Source organism: Myxocyprinus asiaticus, chromosome 41 (genome assembly GCF_019703515.2).
Source record: "Myxocyprinus asiaticus isolate MX2 ecotype Aquarium Trade chromosome 41, UBuf_Myxa_2, whole genome shotgun sequence".
Taxonomy (NCBI): Eukaryota; Metazoa; Chordata; class Actinopteri; order Cypriniformes; family Catostomidae; genus Myxocyprinus; species Myxocyprinus asiaticus.
In genome coordinates, this window is record NC_059384.1 from 13,389,741 (window position 1) to 13,413,081 (window position 23,341).

General features: G+C 36.7%; 3 protein-coding genes and 2 non-coding genes across 7 annotated transcripts in view; 2 read left to right on the forward strand and 3 right to left on the reverse strand.

The window, feature by feature from the left end:
• Nucleotides 1-1,156, forward strand: part of LOC127432136 (corticoliberin-1) — a 41,733-nt gene extending 40,577 nt beyond the window's left edge. For both annotated transcript variants that reach the window (XM_051682973.1, XM_051682972.1), the window contains one exon: nucleotides 236-1,156. In XM_051682973.1, the coding sequence (XP_051538933.1) occupies nucleotides 258-746 (489 nt within the window). In that variant the 5' untranslated portion in view covers nucleotides 236-257 and the 3' untranslated portion in view covers nucleotides 747-1,156. The remainder of the gene's footprint in view (nucleotides 1-235) is intronic.
• Nucleotides 764-12,307, reverse strand: LOC127432130 (tripartite motif-containing protein 55-like). 2 transcript variants are annotated; one of them, XM_051682956.1, is made up of 8 exons: nucleotides 12,059-12,307; nucleotides 11,434-11,603; nucleotides 7,574-7,751; nucleotides 7,139-7,234; nucleotides 5,315-5,548; nucleotides 4,436-4,458; nucleotides 4,222-4,346; nucleotides 764-3,875 (listed from the first exon to the last, which is right to left on the reverse strand). In XM_051682956.1, exons 1-8 carry the CDS (start codon nucleotides 12,176-12,178, stop codon nucleotides 3,706-3,708), a joined length of 1,116 nt encoding a protein of 371 aa, XP_051538916.1. In that variant the 5' UTR covers nucleotides 12,179-12,307; the 3' UTR covers nucleotides 764-3,705. The 2 variants fall into 2 exon arrangements, with proteins under 2 accessions (XP_051538916.1, XP_051538917.1); XM_051682957.1 differs by having other exon boundaries at nucleotides 1,296-3,875; nucleotides 7,574-7,748.
• A 2,171-nt stretch (nucleotides 12,308-14,478) lies between these two features.
• Nucleotides 14,479-14,551, reverse strand: trnaa-agc (transfer RNA alanine (anticodon AGC)). The gene has a single exon. It is a non-coding gene; the product is annotated as a tRNA-Ala (tRNA).
• Nucleotides 14,552-15,074: 523 nt separating this feature from the next.
• On the forward strand, nucleotides 15,075-15,160 carry trnay-gua (transfer RNA tyrosine (anticodon GUA)). The gene is given in 2 exon segments: nucleotides 15,075-15,111; nucleotides 15,125-15,160. It is a non-coding gene; the product is annotated as a tRNA-Tyr (tRNA).
• A 1,085-nt stretch (nucleotides 15,161-16,245) lies between these two features.
• LOC127432135 (dnaJ homolog subfamily C member 5-like) lies at nucleotides 16,246-22,218 on the reverse strand. Its single transcript, XM_051682969.1, has 4 exons — nucleotides 22,096-22,218; nucleotides 19,013-19,226; nucleotides 17,712-17,889; nucleotides 16,246-16,442 (listed from the first exon to the last, which is right to left on the reverse strand). The coding sequence occupies exons 1-4, from the start codon at nucleotides 22,200-22,202 to the stop codon at nucleotides 16,357-16,359; spliced, it is 585 nt and encodes a 194-aa protein (XP_051538929.1). The 5' UTR covers nucleotides 22,203-22,218; the 3' UTR covers nucleotides 16,246-16,356.
• Nucleotides 22,219-23,341: the final 1,123 nt, after the last annotated feature.

Sequence of the window (23,341 nt, forward strand, 5' to 3'; positions counted from 1 at the left end):
CTAGTCAGTTTTATTTATAGCGCACAATAAGGTATCCTGCTATCCAACTTTAAGGCGTGCGTAATTGCTTCTGTGGACGTAGACATATATAAATGTGCAAATATTCATAAAAATGTGAATGCAAGTGTTCAGACAATGTGCTTTAAATACATCGCATTCTGTCAAGAATTGGTCTTCGTCCCAGATGCATAAAAAAGTTCAAATTGTGCGCATAATGTAAACACTTCTCCCGCAGATTCTTCTCGCCACTCTTTGACATGAAGCTCAATCTTCTCGTTACCACCGTGGCTCTACTCGTTGCCTTTCCACCACCTTATGAATGTAGAGCCATTGACAGCAGCTCCAACCAGCCAGCCACGGACCCCGATGGAGAGCGACAGTCAGCACCGGTTCTGGCGCGCTTGGGAGAGGAGTACTTCATCCGGCTCGGTAACAGATATCAAAATTCTCTCCGGTCTTCACCTGACACGTACCCCGAGACATCCCAGTATTCCAAAAGAGCACTGCAGCTCCAGTTAACGCAGCGTCTGTTGGAGGGCAAAGTTGGAAACGTCGGCCGCTGGAATGGCAATTACGCGCTCCAGGCGCTCGACTCCGAGGAGAGAGAGCGCAGGTCGGAGGAGCCGCCGATTTCCCTGGATCTGACCTTTCATCTGCTACGAGAAGTACTAGAGATGGCCAGAGCCGAACAATTGGCCCAGCAAGCTCACAGCAACCGCAAAATGATGGAAATATTCGGGAAGTAACCGCGACCAAACCCATCTGCCAAAGATATTTTTACATTTAGCACAAACATAAATATTCTGTACCATAGTGCTGCTTATCCATCACGATCTATTTATACCGATGACTTACAGTATGTATTTGTAGATATTTCAATGAAAGCGAATAGAGTTGGTGTATATGACCATGACTGGTAAATTGTTCAGATGCGCAAAACTGTCATCAATCTCCATCAGTGTTATTGTATAAGTGATCATTCAGAGCTGTAGATGGTTCAAAACGGATTTCTTAAAAAAAATAAAAAATAAAGAGAGAGAGAGAGAGAGAGAAGAATTTAATATTTTCAAGTACTTTATTATTTTATCTGACAGACTTGAGTTTCATTGTAACATACAGTACATTGTTTAAGTTTGTTAATAAACTAATGAGCAACCATTGATTTTTGTTGTGCAAGAGAATGTCTTATATTTATATTTTTCAATAAAACTTTGAAAGCCAGTTTGACATTTCTTGTCTAGATTATTGCCGTATGAACAGGAGTGGGTAAATAGAAAAATACATCGAATCATTAAACATAAATTGACAATAATTTCACAAACATTTCGATTTTTCAAGGCAGCAACATATTGTGAATACAATCAACGAAGGATCGTATTAAATATTCTCGGTGATTTGATTGTGACGTAATGATCATCCGGAGATGATTGACAGGAGATGCATCTCGTTCCTGATTGGTTTCCCCAGGCGAAAACTATTATTCCTTTCCAAAAGTTCGATTAGTTAATATACATATTAAATGTTGAATCTATTCCATTATTTAAATTACAATTAAACATTTTTGTAACACTTTACAATAAGGTTGTATTCGTTAACATTATAATGAACTATACTTTTTCAGCACTTGTTAATCTTGGCTGATGTTAAATTTCAACATATATTTAAATATTTTAATTAAAAGTTGTATGTTACTATTATGAACTACGAACAATTTTTTTTTTGCACATTCTAAATTCTTTATTAAAATTAATACATACTGTAAAATGTATTGTTTATTGTTACTTCATCATACCTAATGCATTGACTAATGTTAATAAATACCACCTTATTGTAAAGTGTTACCAGTATTTTAAAGTGTGTAGCAGCAGAAAACTTGATCATATACTGAAAAGAAATGTTCACTTATTAAAAAAGTCATTAAAAAACAAGCATCTTAAACATATACCTCATATACCTCAAAGTACATGACATCAACTTACACAGATGTTTGTGTCACTTGCCTTTTGACAAAGATTTGAAAGACCAGTAAATTACCAAAAAAAGTAATCCACTACAAATTACTAACTACTTCTCTAAAATTGTAATCAGAATAATTTAATGATTACTAATGATCACATCACTAATTACTTTACTTTTAAGTTACTTTCTAAAACACTTGTCACAAACATTGTTTTTCCGCTTAATAAATTCAAATAATGTCTATTTTCTCCTTCATTGTCGCACACCCTTCAGCTGTTACAGAAACGCAAACAGACATATTTTTGAACATATTAATTCACATTTTAACTGTATTACAAATACATGTATTTTTTTAGAAATATTTGTAACCCAAGCACTGTACTTAAAAGTAATTACTTTCATTGAAAGTCAGTAACTGTAATCTCATTTCAAGATTTATAATGTAATGCGTTACACTACATTTGGTGCCTAAAAGTAATTAGATTACAGTAACTAAATACTTTCTAATCCAATTACACCTAGCAGACTGAATCCATTACTGGAAGTGGCTGCACCTCTCCCAACAAATGATTCACTCTTTTTTGGCAAAGTGTTAGGTAAATTAACATCAAGTACCTGTGGACTTGCCTGCTGCTATGAAAAGATGACTGATTGTCAGTTGCAATATGCACACCTTGCACACATTTAACCTGGTTTGACACCAAACCAATTAACTGGTATGTGACTCATTGTACCTATACAGCAACTGGAGATCTTTTACAGTCAAGTCTTGGGTGCAGACTTTAACTGAACCATGCCCTAAATGTATTGGGTAAAGCACATCTGAAACCAATCAATAACTTTCTATCGAGACAAACTAAAATTTTTGCGAGTTAACAAGAAACTCAGAACATTTCTGTTCACTTTAACCACTATTTTAATATGGTCCGCCAATTGTAGAAGGTTAAAGCCACACATGTTGAGATGACTGTTGTGTCTGAGTTTTGCTTCCTGGGCCTCATTAAGTTTATCATAGCTGTGATCCATGTGAATCCAGTCGCAGAAGTACATCCTGTCACTGATCACCCTCCACTGAGTCAGAATATATGGATTACGCAATGCCCTGGCATTGTTATTTCAGCTCGACCACCGAGAAGTGCGAACAAGACTTGTTTACAGAGCAGAGAGTCAGTGCAATATGGAGATTACTTCCACACTCTGCAACAAATGTTTCTCAGAGTAGATTAGGCAACTATGGGATACATGAGTGATTTAAATCCAAATGAAATGAACTAGATTATATGCTTTTAAATTGAATCCATTACAAATTACTACACTACCTATATAGGCTCCAGTTGCATTACATGAAGTTTACAGTTTTGGGACTGGAACCAACAAAAGTAAACCTTTATTTGTCGGTGATATTTATATGAAATCCAAAGAACATTTAAAGTGATTCGTATCATTCATAACTCAAATACCATTGCCGTGCCAACTGCAATGAAAATACCACACGAACACTCCCTACGCAGTAAACAACACCACAAATCTTGGAAGTGTTTCTTAAGTCATCTACGTTTATATTTAGTCATCAAGTGACTTTTCTTAAGCAGTAACTGAAAAACAGTATAGCTTCTTAAATTCAGCTATGTGTCATAGTCCAGTTCTCTGTCTTAAAAGTGTCCACAGCCGTACAAGCGTTCATAAGTTTTAGATCAGGCTGCAAACAGAAGATTTTGTGTGTGTGTGTGGGTGCACTTTGTGAATTTAGTATGATGTGGCGGGTTTGTGTTTGCTCTGTATTTGTGGCGGCAGGAGGGGTGGAAGGGGTTCATTCAACAGGTCCACTGTATCCGCTCCTCCCAAGGATGTCTGCTCTGCACGGCCTTCCGTATCAACGCCCACATCATCTTCATCCTCCTCCTCTTCCTCGTCATCTGGCAAAGCATCAATAACATGAAAGATTATAGTGTCAGGTCATTAAGACATGAAGATGCAATCAGCCCCATGCTGATTATATACAATACTGAGAGTGTAAGCACCTGAGCATACAGTTGTGATTTTTGGTGAATTTATTGAGAATTGGCTGACAAATTTGATTAATAAACTGAAAAGGATGGCTGGCTTTTCAACTGGTTGCCATTAAGTCACAATTCGAAATCATACTTGAGAGATTACATTTCAAACCCATGTTGCTTTCTTAACAAGCGAACTTGATTTATGCCTGTACATGTTGGTAGTTCAAGTTAAATCAGTGTAATGAGCATTTAAGGTGAGTCGTACCTCTGGTGAAGTCAATATTACACAGGGCCCTGCCCTCTCTTTTAAAGCTCACAGAGTAATGATCCATGCTCTCATAGCCACACTCCACTCTCTCCAGGTGGGAGGTATTCGATGCCTCTGCAATCCTAACAAACAAGATATCAATTTAGAATATGTTTAAATCGTAAAAATAAACTTCATAAGCATTAATGTGGCAGAAACGATCAGCACTTACTTTTGCAAGAGGGATTTGGAATTCTGTTTGCATTGTGAGAGAGAAAGAGGTGGTAAGTTATTTTTCAACAGCAATAACATGAAAAAAATTATAAATTCTAGAGGGTTCCCACATGTTTTGACCAATGAATTTCTATTATTTTCCTATTACTTTTCCAGTGGTTTGTGATAACTGAATAAGTCATTTTGAAAATACTTTTATAGAAATATGGGGCAGATTTCCATTTTTATGTCAGGTACCAATCTTTGAAATGAATATATGTAAATAATTATACTCATTAGCATACAAATGTCTCCAGTAAGACGCTCAACAGAGAGACTGATGTTTATCATGCTGGCTTGCAGGCAAGCTTTACTCTACATAAACACTTATAAAGAGCAATATCTAGGCAGTGAAATATTTTAGAGCAAAACTAATATATATAATAACAAATTAGTCAATTTAGTATAAACTTCATGTGAATATATATATATTCATTCATATTCACATGACGTTTATTCTTTTAAGTTCCACAAGTTTTCCAGTACTGGAAATCACAATTTAAAATGTCAGTAATATTTCTTGGGGCAGTTCCGAGGTTAAATGTCCACTTTGTGGAGCGAAAAGCGATGTTCTTCCAAACAGATTACATTTTTAATGCTCTCCCGAGTCATGCCCTATAGTAAAAGTGTTTGAACGTCATAAGATAGCATAGTGTGGAACGGAACAAAAAGAACGTGTTTATGAACTGATAATCTGCCATTTTACTGGTAATTAGTGTGAAAGGGAATAAAAGTAATTGTTGCTGTAGCGTCTCTTGGGTTAATTTCACCAGGAAGTTGCGGCAATATGAACAACAAGCTATGAGACCAGTTTGCATCTACTGTGGGCTTAAATGACCTGCAAGAAAACAGCCATCTCAGGCTCCTCCAACGTTTGGATTCCTGTCTCCATGATTTTGGTCATGGATTCTAGATGATCTCCATACTTCCTTGTGAGGCCACGGATATAGTTAACTTTCTCATCCTGTTCGGCTGCCACTTTCAGGTTCATCTCTCTCTTCCTCTCCTCCAGGATGGCATACAATTGGTCAAACTTTTCACACACCTGGGACTTCTGTCGTCTGCCATTTTCCTGCGAAACAGAACGTTTGTTAACTCTCTGCTACTAATCATTTTAAACAATACAAATTGCTGACTAAAGACAATGACATTTTAAGATTAAATCTTTTAAGTCAACATTAAATCAAAATTGACCCTATTTACTTAAATGTTTCTGGTCTTAATGTGCATGAATCATCGGTGCAGGTTAGACATGGGTTCTGGTTCCATGAAAACCAGGAAGTAATTGCGTTCACATAAACAATGGTGAGCACAAGTCTGTTTTAAAATTTCATTTTTACTCCACTAACGGTTAGGTTTAGGGTTGGGGTTTGGGTTAGGGATTAGGGTTAATACAATATGCATTCATGTTGACTGGTGTCATTTACAACTAAAAATATAATCACTTTTGGTGCCACCCTGTGGACATTTCACTTAAACAACGATTCCAGTTTCATCCACTGGGGCAGTGGTTTCTAATTTTGGTAAGCACAGACTGATTTCATCAGCAGAACCTTTGACCTCCTGCCACCAAATTCACAAAAACCTTTAATCTAAAGGGCTTTAGCTTGAACTTTGCTTTGTGGACAAATATAAATTGTGCCGACATAGGAATTTCTTTCAATATTTATAAAAAAAATTTTTTTTTTTTTTTAAATAGATGAGATAGATTGGATCGTGAAGGAAAAGCAGTCAAGTGTCCAGCATACATGGAAACTCCATCAATACTGTTTAAAAAACATCCCAGGTTGGAAACCCCATAAAGCTGGTTAAGTGAATTTCCAGAGCTGTAATCTAGGCAAAGAGTGGCTACTTTGGAGAAACTAATATAAAAGATGGATTGTTTTGATTGATAAAAAATTTTTTGCCACCATATACTGTAATTCCCATACTTGCATTTGTGTTATTTCATAGTTTCAGTGACTGCAGAAAATTACGGAAGTAATTTTGGAAATAATATGGGTTATGAATGCAGAATCACAATGATGTTTTTCACAACTTTTGCTCTGTAAAAGAACAGCCTTAAACAGGGCCGGGTTTAGGGGGTGCTGGGGTGAGCTTTGCCCCCCAAAATTACTCCTATGCCCCCCACAAGCACAAGTGAAGGAAAGGGTCAAATTTTATCGTTGTGGTGCTAGCCCTAACCCTAGCAAAATGTGCTAGAACTGAAGACACGCCAACCCCCTCCCCCAGTCGACGGAATACAAATGCACACCCCCAACCCCCTTGATGGAATACACACACACACCTCCCACCCCTGTCGATGCCATCCTGTTAAATGTTGATGCCCTCTAATGTAACTGTTCTACATCCGGGAATGGTTTGAAAGAATACCCCTTTCTTCCTTCAACCACATCAAACCCTCAACCTTGCCATAATGACTTTCCATCAGAGCAGCCATATGCTCACCTGAGATGGCTCATTTCTGCTTGCTTGTCAATCATGGAGCCTCTGTGAAAGCAACTGTGAGGACTGGAGAGAATCCAGCTTCCTACCTGCCTGGCTCATCAATGCCAGAGTGTGTGCATCTTCTGTCAAAGGGACCGTTCTTTTTCTCCTCATCAATAATCCGGCTCTTATGTCAGGCACTGGGGGGAACAGGCCACCACACAAGGTGACTAACCTCTATGGTCCTGCAGGTCTCCTCCAACTGACTGATGATGCCTTGGATCCTGTCATTATTGCTGACCATCATTGTTATTCCATCCGCGAGCTCTGTCTAGAAATGAATACGTGTGTGAGCATATTAACATGCAACTGTAAAAGCATACATCATGCAAACAAACACATATACACATGCACACTGACGCAAACACTTATGCAGCAAACATAAATATTAAAGGGAAATTCCTGCCATAATTTACTCACCCTAACTATTCATTTTATTTGTGAGGAGAAAAAAAATGCAATGCAAGTGAATGGCGACTGAGGCTAATATTCTGCCTAACTACTTCTGTGTTCCACTGAAGAAAGAAAGTGTTCGGAACAACATGAGATTGAGTAAATGATGACAGAATTTTCATTTTGGGTGATCTATCCATTTAATATGTGTCTTTACCTTTTGCATTTGGTATATACTGTTAACGGGGGCCACTTCACAGTCCTTGTGAGCACCAAACACTTTACACATAGAACAGGTGGGGACGCCGCAGGTCAGGCAGTATATGTTGATCTTTTCATCTTCATGGACCTCACACATTGGTTGGTCAACTTTCCTCTCAGGAGAGGGTCGGCTGCTATTACATTGAGAATAATGGATCAATGAGTGGCAAGATCTGACATTTGATGTTAAACAAAACAGATTATACTTTTCAGAGGTTTGAAAGCACAGTCTGTGAAACAAAATTCCCTGAGAGAGTATTTACACTTTGTCACTTCATGCATTTTTTTTTTTATCGTATCTCATAGCTTGATCTCCGATCATAAAAAGACCAAATGTAAATGCCTTCCAAGACGCATCCTAGATAGATAGCCAGGGCCGTAGCTAGTGAGGTGAAAAGTGGTAATGATTCTAGGGGCCCCAAAACAAATTCTATACTGTAAGTTTTAATAGGAAAAAGGCCCAAAGCAATATACAGTCAGGGGGCACAGATTACCTTGCTACGGCCCTGCGGATAGAAATCTGATGACTCAAACCTAAGGAGGTGGTTTGAGACGCATACAATACATAACTTTGCCAAGTGTAAATGTATCTGGTTGTTCAGGCAACATACAAAAACTTTACTCCTCCCAAATGGAATTACATCAGCATATGGATTTAATGGAGCATATGCAAATTATGTATGGAGCAACCACAAAACTCAAACACTATCTGCAACATGGAGCGAAGAGAGCATTTAAAAGAAACTATTTCTAACTTATAGAAATAAATGATCTATGAAATCATTGCAATACTTTACAGCCTGGCATTTGCATATAGCATGGGAATAGTAGATCAGATTTATAACCATTTTGTGGAGACATGTTTATGTTTAAGTGAAAATGGAATGTGAATAACCAATCAGACAGCAATCTGATTGCTAAAGACACATTAAGTAATTAAGTGTAAATTGGACCTGGGAAGAGGACAAGACCACAAAGCAACATTTAATTAAATAACAAGAGTTCATAGGGCCATGTTAGGGGTCTGTGATGTGTGTCAATACGTCCAAAAGACTCAACACAGACTAATGTTGAACTATAAATAAGCCTCCTGCCAGCTGACCGACATCCTTACCCTTCCGACCTGTCTGAGTCACAGGTCTTTGGAGTCACATGGACACCAGGGAATCCACAGTCTATTGCACTGCACAGCCACTCACTGAATAATAAAGCTTTACAACACATGTTTCTCTCCAACTCATTGAAAAAAAAACAATATATATGCATTTTTTGGGCTTATAAATAAAGTGAAATGCTTAAGTGGAATGCAAATTGACTGGATAACTAAATCGTTCAGCCTTGGGGAATTTAGATGTTTTGTGAATGTTGTTTTTTAGTGTAAAATGAAAAAAAAAAAAATATATATATATATATATAGATGCATACTCTCAACTAAAAGAGGTAACTGTCGATAATTGGAAGGAAATACAATTCATTGTCAGTCTACATTTGTTCTTAAACTCAGCAAAAAAAGAAATGTCCTCTCACTTTCAGCTGCTTTTATTTTCAGCAAATTTAATATGTAAATATTTGTATGAACATAAAAAGATTCAACAACCAAGACATAAACTGAACAAATTTCACAGACATGTGAAAAAAACAGAAATGGAATAATGTGTCCCTGAACAGAGGGGGGGCTGCATTTCTAGGGGGAATGGCCCTAGCCCTCACCTTCTGATCCAACAGGTCCCAGACGTGATTGAGATCCGGCCTCTTCGCTGGCCATGGCAGAACACTGACATCCCTGTCTTGCAGGAAATCACACACAGAATGAGCAGTATGGCTGGTGGCATTGTCATGCTGGAGGGTCATATCAGGATGAGCCTGCAGGAAGGGTACCACATGAGGGAGGAGGGTGTCTTTCCTGTAACGCACAGCGTTGAGATTGCCTGCAATGACAACAAGCTCAGTCCGATAATGCTGTGACACACCGCCACAGACCATGACGGACCCTCCACCTCCAAATCGATTCCGCTCCAGAGTACAGGCCTCAATGTACTGCTCATTCCTTCGACGATAAACGCGAGTCCGACCATCACCCCTGGTGAGGCAAAACTGTGACTCGTCAGTGAAGAGCACTTTTTGCCAGTCCTGTCTGGTCCAGCGAAGGTGGGTTTGTGCCCATAGGCGACGTTGTTGCCGGTGATGTCTGGTAAGGACCTGCCTTACAACAGGCCTACAAGCCCTGAGTCCAGCCTCTCTCAGCCTATTGCGAACAGTCTGAGCACTGATGGAGGGATTGTGCATTCCTGATGTAACTCGGGCAGTTGTTGTTGCCGTCCTGTACCTGTCCCGCAGGTGTGATATTTGGATGTACCGATCCTGTGCAGGTGTTGTTACACGTGGTCTGCCACTGCGAGGACGATCAGCTGTCCTTCCTGTCTCCCTGTAGCACTGTCTTAGGTGTTATCTGCAGTCCTCATGCCTCCATGCAGCATGCCTAAGGCATGTTCACTCAGATGAGCACGGACCCTGGATATCTTTCTTTTGGTGTTTTTCAGAGTCAGTAGAAAGGTCTCTTTAGTGTCCTAAGTTTTTATAACTGTGACCTTAATTGCCTACTGTCTGTAAGCTGTTAGTGTCTTAACAACTGTTCCACAGGTGCATGTTCATTAATTGTTCATGGTTCAATGAACAAACATGGAAAACATTGTTTAAACCCTTTACAATAAAGATATGTAAAGTTATTTGGATTTTTACAAAATTATCTTTAAAATACAGTGTCCTGAAAAAGGGAAGTTTCTTTTTTTGCTGAATTTATGTTCACATTTTCCTCACTTTAGCCAGCAATCACAAGCAATTGCTTAAAGGAATAGTTCACACAAAAATGAAAATTCTCATCATTTACTCACCTTCATATCATCCCAGATGTGTATGACTTTCTTTCTTCTGCAGAACACAAACAACGATTTTTAAAAGAACATTTCAGCTTTGTAGGTGCATACAATGCAAGTGAATGGTGACCAAAACTTTGAAGCTAAAAATGCACATAAATGCAGCATAAAAGTAATCCATTCGACTCCAGTGGTTAAATCCATGTCTTCAGAACTGATATGATAGGTGTGGACAAGAAACAGATCAATATTTAAGTCCTTTTTTTTCTCCCTACCCAGTAGGTGGTGATATGCTCGAAGAATGCGAATCGGCAAAAACAAAAGAAAAAGAATGTGAAAGTGAAACGGAGATTTACAGTAAAAAAGGACTTAAACTTTGATCTGTTTCTTACCCCCACCTATCATATCTCTTTTGAAGATATGGATTTAACCACTGGAGTCTTATGGATTACTTGTCTGCTGTCTTTATTTGCTTTTTGGAGCTTCAAAGTTCTGCCCACTGTTCACTTGCATTGTATGGATCTACAGAGCTAAGATATTGTTCTAAAAATCTTTATTTGTGTTCAGCAGAAGAAAGAAAGTCATACACATCTGGGATGGCATGAGGGTGAGTAAATGATGAGAGTTTTTTAATTTTTAGGTGAACTATTTCTTTAAGACGTTTGAGCTATTACACAATGGACTTTGTTATCCCATCAAAATTGACCCCAAAAGACAACAAAATTGAGTTTTGTGGCTTGTGGTCCATGTCTGTTAGGTTTTAGGTCATCTCTATGCTATATCTATAGTGTATGCATCTATACTTTTGATGTAAACTAAAGGCTATTGGCTATTTAAAACAAGGGATGAGTCTTTCAAAATACCCCGGCCCAACTTCCTTTTTCAACTGGAATTACGTCAACATAGGATCTTTAAATCACATAAGCTGTTTGCCAGATCTAACCTGATGTACTCCTGTTTGTACATGTCAATGATGTTTTCCACCAAAAGGTTTCTCTGCAGACCAAAGACCCCATGACGGTTCAGCACAACTTCATGCCTGCATGATGGACACCTGAAACGGCCACCCGACGTCACTGTGCCTCCTCTGGTAGGAAGGTATGGATTTGAGGCCTGGATAGGGGATGTGTAAAAGACAGTACATGAATACAACACTTTAAAATGTAATATTGGGGACAGATAAATCTATTGCCCACATATTTATAACATATAAAAACATATTAAAAGACCTATTAAACTGGGTTAGGGGTAAATGCAAAGTAAGAGAAGTCTGTGACCTATATTTTACATTTCTGAGTAATATATATCCTATATAGCATATATATTCAGGAAAAAGGCGAATAAACCGAAACAGTACGCTGATAACAAAAATAATTTAATGTGATGTAAAAAAAATGACAATATTATATAATAGCCAATTACAATTGAAAATTGGTTAAAGTAGTTTTTGAAAACTTCAACACTTCTTAAAAAACGTATTCATTCATTATTAATAAAAATAAATAAATTGGATATTAATATTCATTGTGATAAATGGTGCTGACAAACAAGAACTATTGAAACTGTACCTGGAAAATGTCATTAGCACATTTCCGGCAAAGATTGTGTTGACATGGAAGAATCACAACAGGTTTCGTAAACATTTCCAGACAAATGGGACAAATAAGCTGTTTCTCGAAGCTGTCCATCCTGATTTGATGAGCAGTGGCTCTACTGAAGATGAGAATGAGACCGTTCTAGATTGAAAAAATTAAATCGTCCCAGATCTTGAACACTGGTGAAATCAGGCCCTCGCTATTGCCCAGCTGTCTGTCTGTACCCTATATCATGAGTCATAGCAGTCCCCCACTCTAAGGCCCACTATCGGCGTGCGCTGTTTTTAGAAATTCGCACGTCAGAGGTTGCCGTGTTTACTTGCCCATTTATGAAAACGATGTAGTGCTGCTGGCCCATTGTGCATCTCTAAAATATAATGAATATAGGAAGCTCATAGCAAAATACAGACCTTTAAATAAGTCGAATTTAAACGTGAGAAAAAAAGGAATGGATATATCGATAATGGAATGTTAGAATTAGGGGCCGTTCACACCGAACACATTTTTGCGGCCGTCTGCGCTATTTTCTATTGACTTTGATCGTTGGGCACTGCGTCTTGCACTTTTATAAAACGCCGTTTCAGGTTAAAAAGAAGTTCAGCTTTTAAAAACGTGTCTCGAGACACCTGCATTTCAAATTCGCATTTGTAATTTGATAGTAACTTAAAGGGATAGTTCACCCAAAAATGTCTCTCATCATTTACTCGCCCTCATGCCATCCAAGATGTGCATGACTTTCTTTCTTCTGCAGAACACAAACAAAGATTTAAGAAGAGTATTTCAGCTTTGTAGGTCCATACAATCCAAGTGAATGGTGACCAAAACTTTGAAGCTCCAAAAAGCACAAAAAGGCAGCATAAAAGTATAATCCATACGACTCCAGTTGTTTAATCTGTGTTTTCTGAAGCAATCAAATTGGTTTTGGGTAAGAACAAACCAAAATATAACTAATTTTTTACAATAAATATTCACTTTCAGAATGTGAAAGAAAGTGAAAGTGGAGATTTAGAGTAAAAAAGATTTAACTATTGATCTGTTTCTCACCCAAAGGAATCATATCACTTTAGAAGACATTAATTTAACCACTAGAGTCGCGTGGATTACTTTTATTCTCTCTTTATTTGCTTTTTGGAGCATCAAATGTCTGGTCACCATTCACTTGCATTATATGGACCTACAGAGCTAAGATATTCTTCTAAAAATCTTTGTTTGTGTTCAGAAGAAACAAGAAAGTCATGCACATCTGGAATGGCATGAGTGGGGAGTAAATGATGAGAGACATTTTTGGGTGAACTATCCCTTTAAATACATAAACAAGTAGACCTACTTGTTTCAATAAAGCTTGGTATCTTAATCCAGAATAACTATGGATGGGCACTTACTTTAGTGTTGCCACCCCTCATAGTTCTCATGCTACCCCCTTACCACCCCATAAATTATTTTGTATATCCGTCCTTGGTTCTGTTCGTTGCGTCACGCAGGCTAGCTTTTGTAGCGCAATAACACGTGGTCTGAATGTTAATAAATAATAGACAGAAAAAATATATATAAATTTGTGAACTTCTATGATCCTGCACTTACCACAAAGCATAATGTAATTGCATGCAATGTTGTGTCGATTTGCAAAAAGGCCAATGGAAGTACAGTAACGCAAAACCTTTGTTTTTGTAGAAGTTATTGGGTAGGGTACAAAGGGGTTTATTTTCTCCCTAAACACTAAATAGCAACAAAAACTACCAAAGTAATTTCCTAAACACCTGTTTGTCACTATACACAGCAAAAAAATATTCCTGATCCATGATGCCATTGTATGCCATGTCTAAAATTTGATTTTGATGTAATTTCATATAATATTTAATCATTTTTAAAATGTTGCAAATTTATGTAGCTAACAAGGAGTATCACATTTATTTTTAGACAAAATACTAATTTATTATTTTCAGTTTTTTAATAACTGTACATAAAGTGAACGGAAAGTATTTGGGAAATGGTTATCCCTTTTCTGAAGTGGTTATTTTGAATAAGCATTATCTTAATTTATTAGTCAAGAAAGGATCTTGCTATCTCAAAAATATCTGTCTGTTGAAAGTTGAAAAATTGTGCCCTATAACTATTGCCCCTATATTTGCACAATATCACTATGCCACAATGCCCCTGGGGGCCTTTTACCCCAAGTGTGGAGTAAAAGGCTTCCTCGCCATCTTTTTTTTAAATGAATTTTAATCAGAACAACCTTCCGTTATTATTTCTTTTCACACAAAGTATGTTGCTCCATCTTGCTACACTTTGTGACCAAAAAATAGCCCCGTTGTACCACTATCTGTTCGTGTAATACAAATGGAAAATACAACATATGCTTGAACATTACAGGAGGTATTAAATGGAGAAAATATTGGAGAATGCGGGCATCGATCCCGCTACCTCTCGCATGCTAAGCGAGCGCTCTACCATCTGAGCTAATTCCCCATATGTTCATTCGTCATGGCATATCTCGTGTTGATTGCACAATGGGTCGAATACTATTCATTCGTTTTGTTAGATTGAACGCTATTGTGCTGCTAACTAGTTTTAGTCAGGTCAGTCTGTTTTCATAAGTAACTAAGTAATTTGTGGATAATTCAATAGAGAACTATTATCTATATTATATTTATTTTAGAAATTTTGTTTAATAACAGTGCTCAGACCCAGTTCTTAAATAATGTTCCGTATTTTATCGGGCTGATTCAACAAAAATCTACATTTCAGTAAGATAGTTACAGCGGTTACAGTTGTTACCATTTGTAATGTGTATTCTCCATATCTGTTAAAGTGTATTCTTCGACCTGTAATTTGCTGTGCAGATTTGTTGAAAATAAATATTCGCTCCACTGTGTTCGGCAATGTATTGTTAACAACTAGAAGGACAATTAACCAAACTGAAACAAAATATAAAATACACAGGACATATATTAGTAATAAATTGTCAAAAGAATAACGCTATTATCATATTCCTTCGATAGCTCAGTTGGTAGAGCGGAGGACTGTAGAGGAAGTGCTGTTATCCTTAGGTCGCTGGTTCGAATCCGGCTCGAAGGAAATAATATTTTTTTGATTTTGAAAGCAGTGATCCTGTGTTTTTTGTAATTTAAACTGTAGACTGAAAGAGTTAAAAGGATAGTTCACACAAAAATGAAAATTCTCTCATCATTTACTCACCCTCATGCCATCCTAGATATGTATGACTTTCTTGCTTCTGCTGAACACAAAGAATGATTGTTTAGAAGAATATTTCAGCTCTGTAGGTACATACAATACAAGTGAATGGTGGCCAGAAGTTTGAAGATCAAAAAAACACATAATGGCAGCATAAAATTAATCCACATGACTCCAGTGGTTTAATCCATATGTTTAGAAGCAATATGATAGGTGTGGGTGAGAAACAGATTCATATTTAAGTTGTTTTTTTTTACCATAAATTCTCCTCCTGCTCAGTAGGTGGTGATATGCAGAAAGAATGCAAATTGGCAAAAACAAAAGAAGAGGAATGTGAAAGTGGAGATTTATAGTAAAAAAGGATTTATTAATATTAATCTGTTTCTCACCCACATCTATCGTATTGCTACTGAACATATGGATTAAAACCCTGGAGTCATATGGATTACTTTTATGGTGCCTTTATATGCTTTTTGGACCTTCAAAATTCTGGCCACCATTCACTTGCATTGTGAGGACCTACAGAGCTGAGATATTTGTTTGTGTTCAGCAAACTATCCTTTTAAAATAATAAATAATTTGTAAAGAACAGGTCTGAAACAAGAGCATTAGGGCATGCAAGTCAAATTATCTCAGTTTGTAATTAATTAAGAATTTTTGTCATTTGCAGTTGTTTGCACAATTAATTTAATTACTGACACAAGCAAGATCCTATATTGATGCAGAGTACATATGGCAGAAGACAAATAAAATATGTTATTTGAAAACCTCTGGTAAAGGTACATAAATGCCTGATTTTTGTGAAAACCTATATAAGCTGTACTTTTATTCCATCCCAAATAAAAAGGACAATATATTATTTAATATATGATTCACAGGTGTCATCTCATGATCTGTTTTATGTAATAATTGCACATAAAGCACAAGAATAGTTTAATATCTGTTATTTACAGACAGCATGGTTAAACAAAGTTTAAGAAGTTGAGTATTTTTTGACTTAAGTGATATACTGTAAAAGATATATTTCAATATATTCAAAAATAATTTTAAAATTAGTATCTATCATGACCCTTCTGCTTTTAGGTGTATGTTCTATGTCCATCGCCAATCAGCTGGGTCTTCTCACTAGCATTGGTTGGCTGAAGCACAATTGGAGTGTCGCCATCTGGAAGACCAAAATCACAGGTAAAAGAGGTCACATATGATCAAAATGTAAAAAACAAGAGGTTACTTTGTCTAATGTCATGCCTTTTCACACTCCTAATTGAACTTCCTGCTGAAATGAAAAGTGTTTTGTATGCTCCAAGGACGTCCCAGCAATCTGTTGTTAGTCTGCCCCTGCTGGCTGCACTTTTATGACCTCATGCTGGCACAGTATCACTGGTTTGAAGGGCAGCCCACTGTCCACTGGCTTACCTAATGGTGAGGGAGGTTATTGTGCTCTTCTGTGCCCAGACTGTTTCTGATTGAAAGACGATGGAGTGAATTTTTATAGACGTCTTGAGCAGGAAATGACTTTAAAACATTACGTTTTATTTTAGTGCATTTTTTCCTTTTGCTACACTAATGTAAATGCTATGAAGCTGGTGCATACAATCAACACAGCATCAGTGTCAGTATTTTTATGTCTTGTGTTCTATGTATTCTCAGCCTTGGCAGGTGAATGCAAGTTAACAAAATGGTAGAGTAAACAAACTTTGATTTGTCCAACAGTGTATTTTTCAATGAAAAAATGCTGCAAGGGTCTATTTGGCAAATATAAGAAAAAAGAAAGCTATTTTTGTCAGTACCATCTTACATGCTGCTTTTCAAATGAAGGAAACATAACATTGTTTATTTTTGTGAGAATGCTATAAAAAAAACTAGTATGCAAACACACTTTGAGAAATGACTCAGACTGTAATTATAACTGCAACAGCAAATCTACCTCCTACAGCTCACTGGCAGAAGCACAATGTATTATATCCAAACATCTGGCTCGAAAGTATCTAGTCTATTTATTTAGGTAAATAGGATGACTTATTATTTTTGTTGAGCTCTTCCTTCCACTCATAAGTCATGATGTTCAACATCAAATCCTGTTTCTGTTAAAAAATACTTTATACACTTTTGTAATAAGAAAATGTAATAATATGAAGCAATGGTGAATTCATTATAGAAAGACCCATTTGCAGATTATTTTCTTAAATTCATCTGTTTTGAAGATTACCAGCGAAACATTTTCAACTGAGGCATTAAGCAGACACTCTTATAGAAACCAATCTACAAAATGTGTTTTTTAGCTACATGTGTTATGAAGTAGTTTTGGGATGCCGTTTACCATTTTCAACCACTTTTACTCTGGCTGTAGAGTGACTGCCCATTTACCCTTTTAAAGAGTGTGACCGCCTAAAGTAAATGCTTTCCTGAAACACATTAAGAGTTTGTGCTGTACCTCCTCTCTCATTGTCGGTACGAATCTGCTCCTCTAGGTCTTCAGGAGACACGTATAACTCAGTGTCTTCATCTCCAGGTGTGTGGGGTTTGCACTTCCCACAACAGCAGTTGAAACAGCAGCACAGGCAACAACAGAAATAGCAACCTGTCAGCAAGCCGCAGATGGCAAACAGACCCTACAAATGAGAAAGTTCATTATCAGACAAACACACACCATTAGCGCTAAATTCAGAAGCAAAAATAATTAAAAACAACACTTACACTTACATTACAGTTCCCATGTTACACATATCACACATTGGAAACACTTTACTGTAAGGTTGTATGCATTAATATTATTTAATGCATTGGGTTTCAACTCACAGTGAACAATATATTTTTTACAGCATTTATTAACCTTTGTAAATGTACATTTACAAATGGGTCTACTTTTGGTAATAGTTTGTGTTAGTTTATAATGCATTAACTTATGTCATAGTCAAGTTAAGCTCAATTGACAGCATTTGTGGCATAATATCGATTACCACAAAATTAATTTAGACTTGCCATTCCTTTTCTTTAAAAAAAAAAAAAAAAAGCAAAAATCAGTTACAGTGTCCATTTAGTCTCTTTGTTGCCATGACCACATGATGTTGTTAACCCTAAACAACCCTAAAAATGACAGAAAAATTTGCCCCATTCACTTCCATTGTAAGTGCCTCGTTGTAACCTCGATTTTTGCTTTTTTTAAAGAAAAGGAGGGACGAGTCAAAATAATTTTTGTGGTAATCAACATTATGCCACAAATGCTGTCAACTGAGCTTAACTTGTATTGAACCCCGAGTATTCCTTTAAAAATGTATTAGTACATGTAGCAATTCACATTAATCAAGATTATTAAGTTATGTAAATGTATTATTTATTGTAAGGCAATGTTAACTATTGCATTAACTAATGTTAATGTATACAAATGTATTCTAAAGTGTTACTCAAATGTTAAATTGCAAGCTTCCCTACAAAATAACATAAAATACATTATTACTCAGTCCTTCCTTACTTATGTAAATATGCTGTAACATGAACACTATGTAATGTACAGTGTGAACAAAATAGCTATTAAGTAATTCATTTTTTAAAGATTATCACTTATTGTTTGATCAACTGGTTCATTTTGCAACATTGCAACATTTTGTTAGTTATTATTCACATTGCAATGTTAACATTACAATATTACTTATCTTCTACCTTATTATGTCTTAATAGTTTATATATATATATAAAATGAAACAGAAACAAAATAGGGGAGAAATTATACTGTACCTTAGCCCACCAGCTGGATAGCATGAAGTATGTGTTCACATTCTCCTCTCCAAACTGCTGCGACACATAGAGGCCCAGGGATCCGTACTTGTCATAAATGTTCCTCTTAGTGATGTCAGACAGCACCGCATGGGCATTGTTGAGCTCTTTAAATTTGTCAGTGGCATCTGGGTTCTCTGGGTTCTTGTCAGGATGATATTTCAAAGCAAGCTTCCTAAAATGTAGGCAAGGACATAAACAAAAACTTTCATTGAACTTTCAAAATTCCCTGGAAGAAAGCTTCAGATCAGTACAGACCTAGAGTTCATTTGAGGTCTTCTTAGCCATGCACCTGTAGCTTTTTGCCACTATTATACTTGATTTTTCAAAGGTACCGGAGAGAAGTTTTGTAGAAACACACTACCAGGTTCATACAGTGGCCCCCAAAATGTATTTGGACACTTTAACCAAACATGAAAATTCTGTCATTATTTACTCACCCGCATGCTGTTCCAAACCTGTATGACTTTTTTTGCTCAGTGGAACACAAAAGGAGATGTTATGCAGAATTTCAGCCTCAGTCACCATTCACTTTCATTGCATATTTTTCTATACAGTGAAAATGAATGGTGACTGGGGCTAACATTTTACATTATTTAATTTGAATCTTTGGGTGAACTATCCTTTTAAGCTATACTTGAAAATGTATGAATGATTTGCATTCTATAACAAAATATCAAAACAAGCGGCATTCCTCTTATAGAAAGTAATATAGCACAAGCACGCTTTACATACAAAACATTGCACTAAAAAAACTTAGTTTTAAGTTTATTAGTTTTTAATTGGTAAGACAAGTACTTTGTGGAACATGTCCATTGTTAATGTAAAAAACTACACTTGTGGTTACTCTGCTAGGACACCTGTGTGAACTTGAGAGTCACTGACTTTATACATCCACTAAAAATGACTTCTTTTTTTTTTTTTTAAATGAAACAATGGCTCATTAAAGTGAAGTTAGTTATGAGAAAAGGTCTAGCATTATTTGTCTGCAGATGCCACTTGGTTTGATATTTTGTTATCTAACACAATGTAATACATACATTTTAAAGAACCACTGTATGTATATGCTTCCATTATATATTAAACATATTTATATGACCTCAGAAATATAACTATTTACACCGAATTTCAGTGAGAATGTGCATTTAGTCTGTGACCAACTTATTTTTCTATGGATTCTCCTAATGAGAATGACAGATTTGAAGTGACATTAAAAAAGAAACTAGTTTTGGACTCGGCAAGAGCAGACTCATTAACATGTGCCAGTTTAAAATGCTGCCTCTCTGTTTGATGATCTCAGTAGGGTGTGATCTTTAGCAGCGAGCTGTCTTATGTGCACACGGCTTGACCTGTCTATGTGTCGGCAAGACTGCAGACCCCATTAGTGCCTCGAATAGCTCCTTAGCACACAAGGAGTGGTGAAGAGAGGAACGTCACCCAGTCTGACATTTTTTTCCCATTATAACCAGCGGTGCATTGCAAATGACTCTGTCTCTTAACTCGATCCATATCTGCTGTGAATGAATGCCAACTTGTTCAAACTCTGTGAAGCAGTTTTCTGAAGTCTGCAGCAAAGAGGTCATCTGATATTTTATGATGTTGTAAAATGTAATATCTTTATGTTCAAAGTGGTACTGGATGACCAGACACTAAACAATAAAAATGTAGTTTGTGTGAGCTCAAAAAGGATCTTGTTAAAAGTCAAGGAAAGCTGCTTAAAGGGATCGTTCACCTTAAAAATGTAAATTCTGTCATAATTTGCTCACCCTCATGTTGTTCCAAACCTGTGTGACTTTCTTTCATCAGTGGAACATCTAATGCACCTTTTCCTATACAATGAAAGTGAATGGTGACTGAGACTAACATTCTGCCTAACAATCTTCTTTTGTGTTCCACTGAAAAAAGAAAGTCATAGTGTTTGACACAAAATGAGGGTGAGTAAATGATTACAGAATTCCCATTTTTTTGGTGCACTATCCTTTTAATTATACCAATACAAATGAAATTTTAAATTTTTACTAATACCTCAGAGTAAGCAATTAGTATTTCAACCAATAATTTCACCTTAAAAAGCATTACATGAACATAAGATTTATATTCTTGCTTTTTTTTTTTTTTAGCTCAACCAAAAAATGTAATTTCTCATCAACAATTTATAATTCTCCAAGCACGCTTGCTTGTTAATTTTTGATTACGCCAATGGTGTCTGCCAGAGTTGTGATAATTATATATTCATTAAACACAAACAAGTTCTGTTAAAACGCTAACCATTTAAATGCCTATTTGAACAACATGTAAATTAGAGCAATTAGAGTCTATAATTGTTGGAACATCAGTATGGTGTTTGAAATCAATTTGTCTAATGAAGCTCTCCTACTTGTTGCCTTCATGTTTTAGAGTACAAGATATAGAAGAAGCACAAGAAGTTCATCAATAATAATACATATGTTAATAAAATGTTCACACTTGTCATCCTTTTGGATTGAAATAGAAAAGGTACATATAACAAGATTGCAATTTCGACAAATCACAATAACAATGTCGGGTAATGCTTTAATGCTGTTGTTATGCAAACAGACAAGTGGGACTACAATTATAATCTCAGAGTCATGCTATTCTCACCAAAGGCAAGAAATGCAAGTTTCTACGGTATTATCTAAGTTGTAGTGGAGAACCATTTATACACGCACACGTTCATCTCATTCACCCATCTCATCTTGTCTCATCTATAAGGTTCCATCATCATTCCTGATCCCAGTAAAATAAGGCAAGCCATCTGTTCAGCAGCATAATGAATATTTTAGATTTGTGGAAGTCATATTATATTCATGCACCTTCTCCGCAACCAAAGGCTGAGATTATAGAAGAATGAGTCGCAGATTTACAATTTCTCTCTCTCACGCTTTTGCTCCCTTGTTCACCCCGAGTATTATCTAACAACACACTGAACTCCTTTAAAAGTAACCAAAACCGAAAGGCAGTCCATCTCAGGACAACCTTTCTATACACAAATGGGAAAATAGGCATTGCGAGTCACATCTTACCTGTAGGACCTCTTGATATCATCATGGGTGCAGTTCTTGTCAAGGCCAAGAACCTGGTATAAAGCCTCCCCTGATGTGGACAGGGCTCGTTGCCTTTGTTCAGTCATGATCTAACCATTACCTTCACATCAAAAGAAGCTGTCAGTAAATTGTATAAGACAGTAGGTCAGGTTCTCCTGTGTGGTAAGCAAGATACAAATGACGTTTGGTTTGTGTCTCATAGTAACGTCACTCTTTCCACATCGGCCTAGGCCCTAGACCTTGTGTCTACTGATATAGACAATACATACCTTGTAGACACTTTGTTTGCAATAGTTCTCAAACAATCCTGCTGTTTGTAAGAACTAGCATCAACTTTAAGGTTATTGCAGGCAAGAATATACAGAAATATACCTGTACAATACAAGGTTTTGGCATGGATTCTTTGATAACCTTCAACCCCCACGCCTGAATAATTCCATCTTTCGTAATGAGCCTTCATTGATTATTAAATAGTTCTAAAAATTATACAGCCTTCACATCTCACTGAAGGTTTTCAGTGGCTGACAGTTGAAAAAGTGTGAGGCAAAAATGGGTATGAGTACATCAACGTTGAAGTAAATTCCATAGACGGTCATTAGATTTATTACCTGTTTAAGGGAATAGCCTCCGAACTTTAGTCCTTCTCCAGTGCAGGTAGACGGGCTAATGGAGTCAAGTTCCTTCTCTGAAGGTGAGGAGATTACTGAGGAGATAAATTATACATGGAGCTAGTGAAGAGCTCAGGTAACTTTAGGCCAGTTTAACATGGTTACCAACAAGGCTCATTGGGTTTCAGTGGCAATAGTGCTTGTGCATTGGTGGGAGATGTTCGGTTTGTCTGATGTCTGAAGATGGACACGCATTATGTGGCAGAATTTACTTTAAAGTGGACTTGGGAAGAAGATTAAAGGATAGGTTTTAGTAAAACCTTTTAAAACATTTTAGGGGTTAGGACCTAATAGAGTCTGCCGGATTCTTAAAATGTTGAAGAAGTACGAGTTGATGAATTTTCTTGCTGATGCAAGGTCGCCATCTTATGGTGCAAATCTACAACTGCTATTACATTAAATCCCATGGTGTGACAAATATGGCGACTTACCAATGCATTTTGAAGAAAAAAAAAAAAATAGGTATTTCACAAGAACATTTTATTCCTATAATTTTTCAGGTCCACATTTATAAAACTCAATGTTCAGAATTAACAGCATACATAACAGCCACCTGA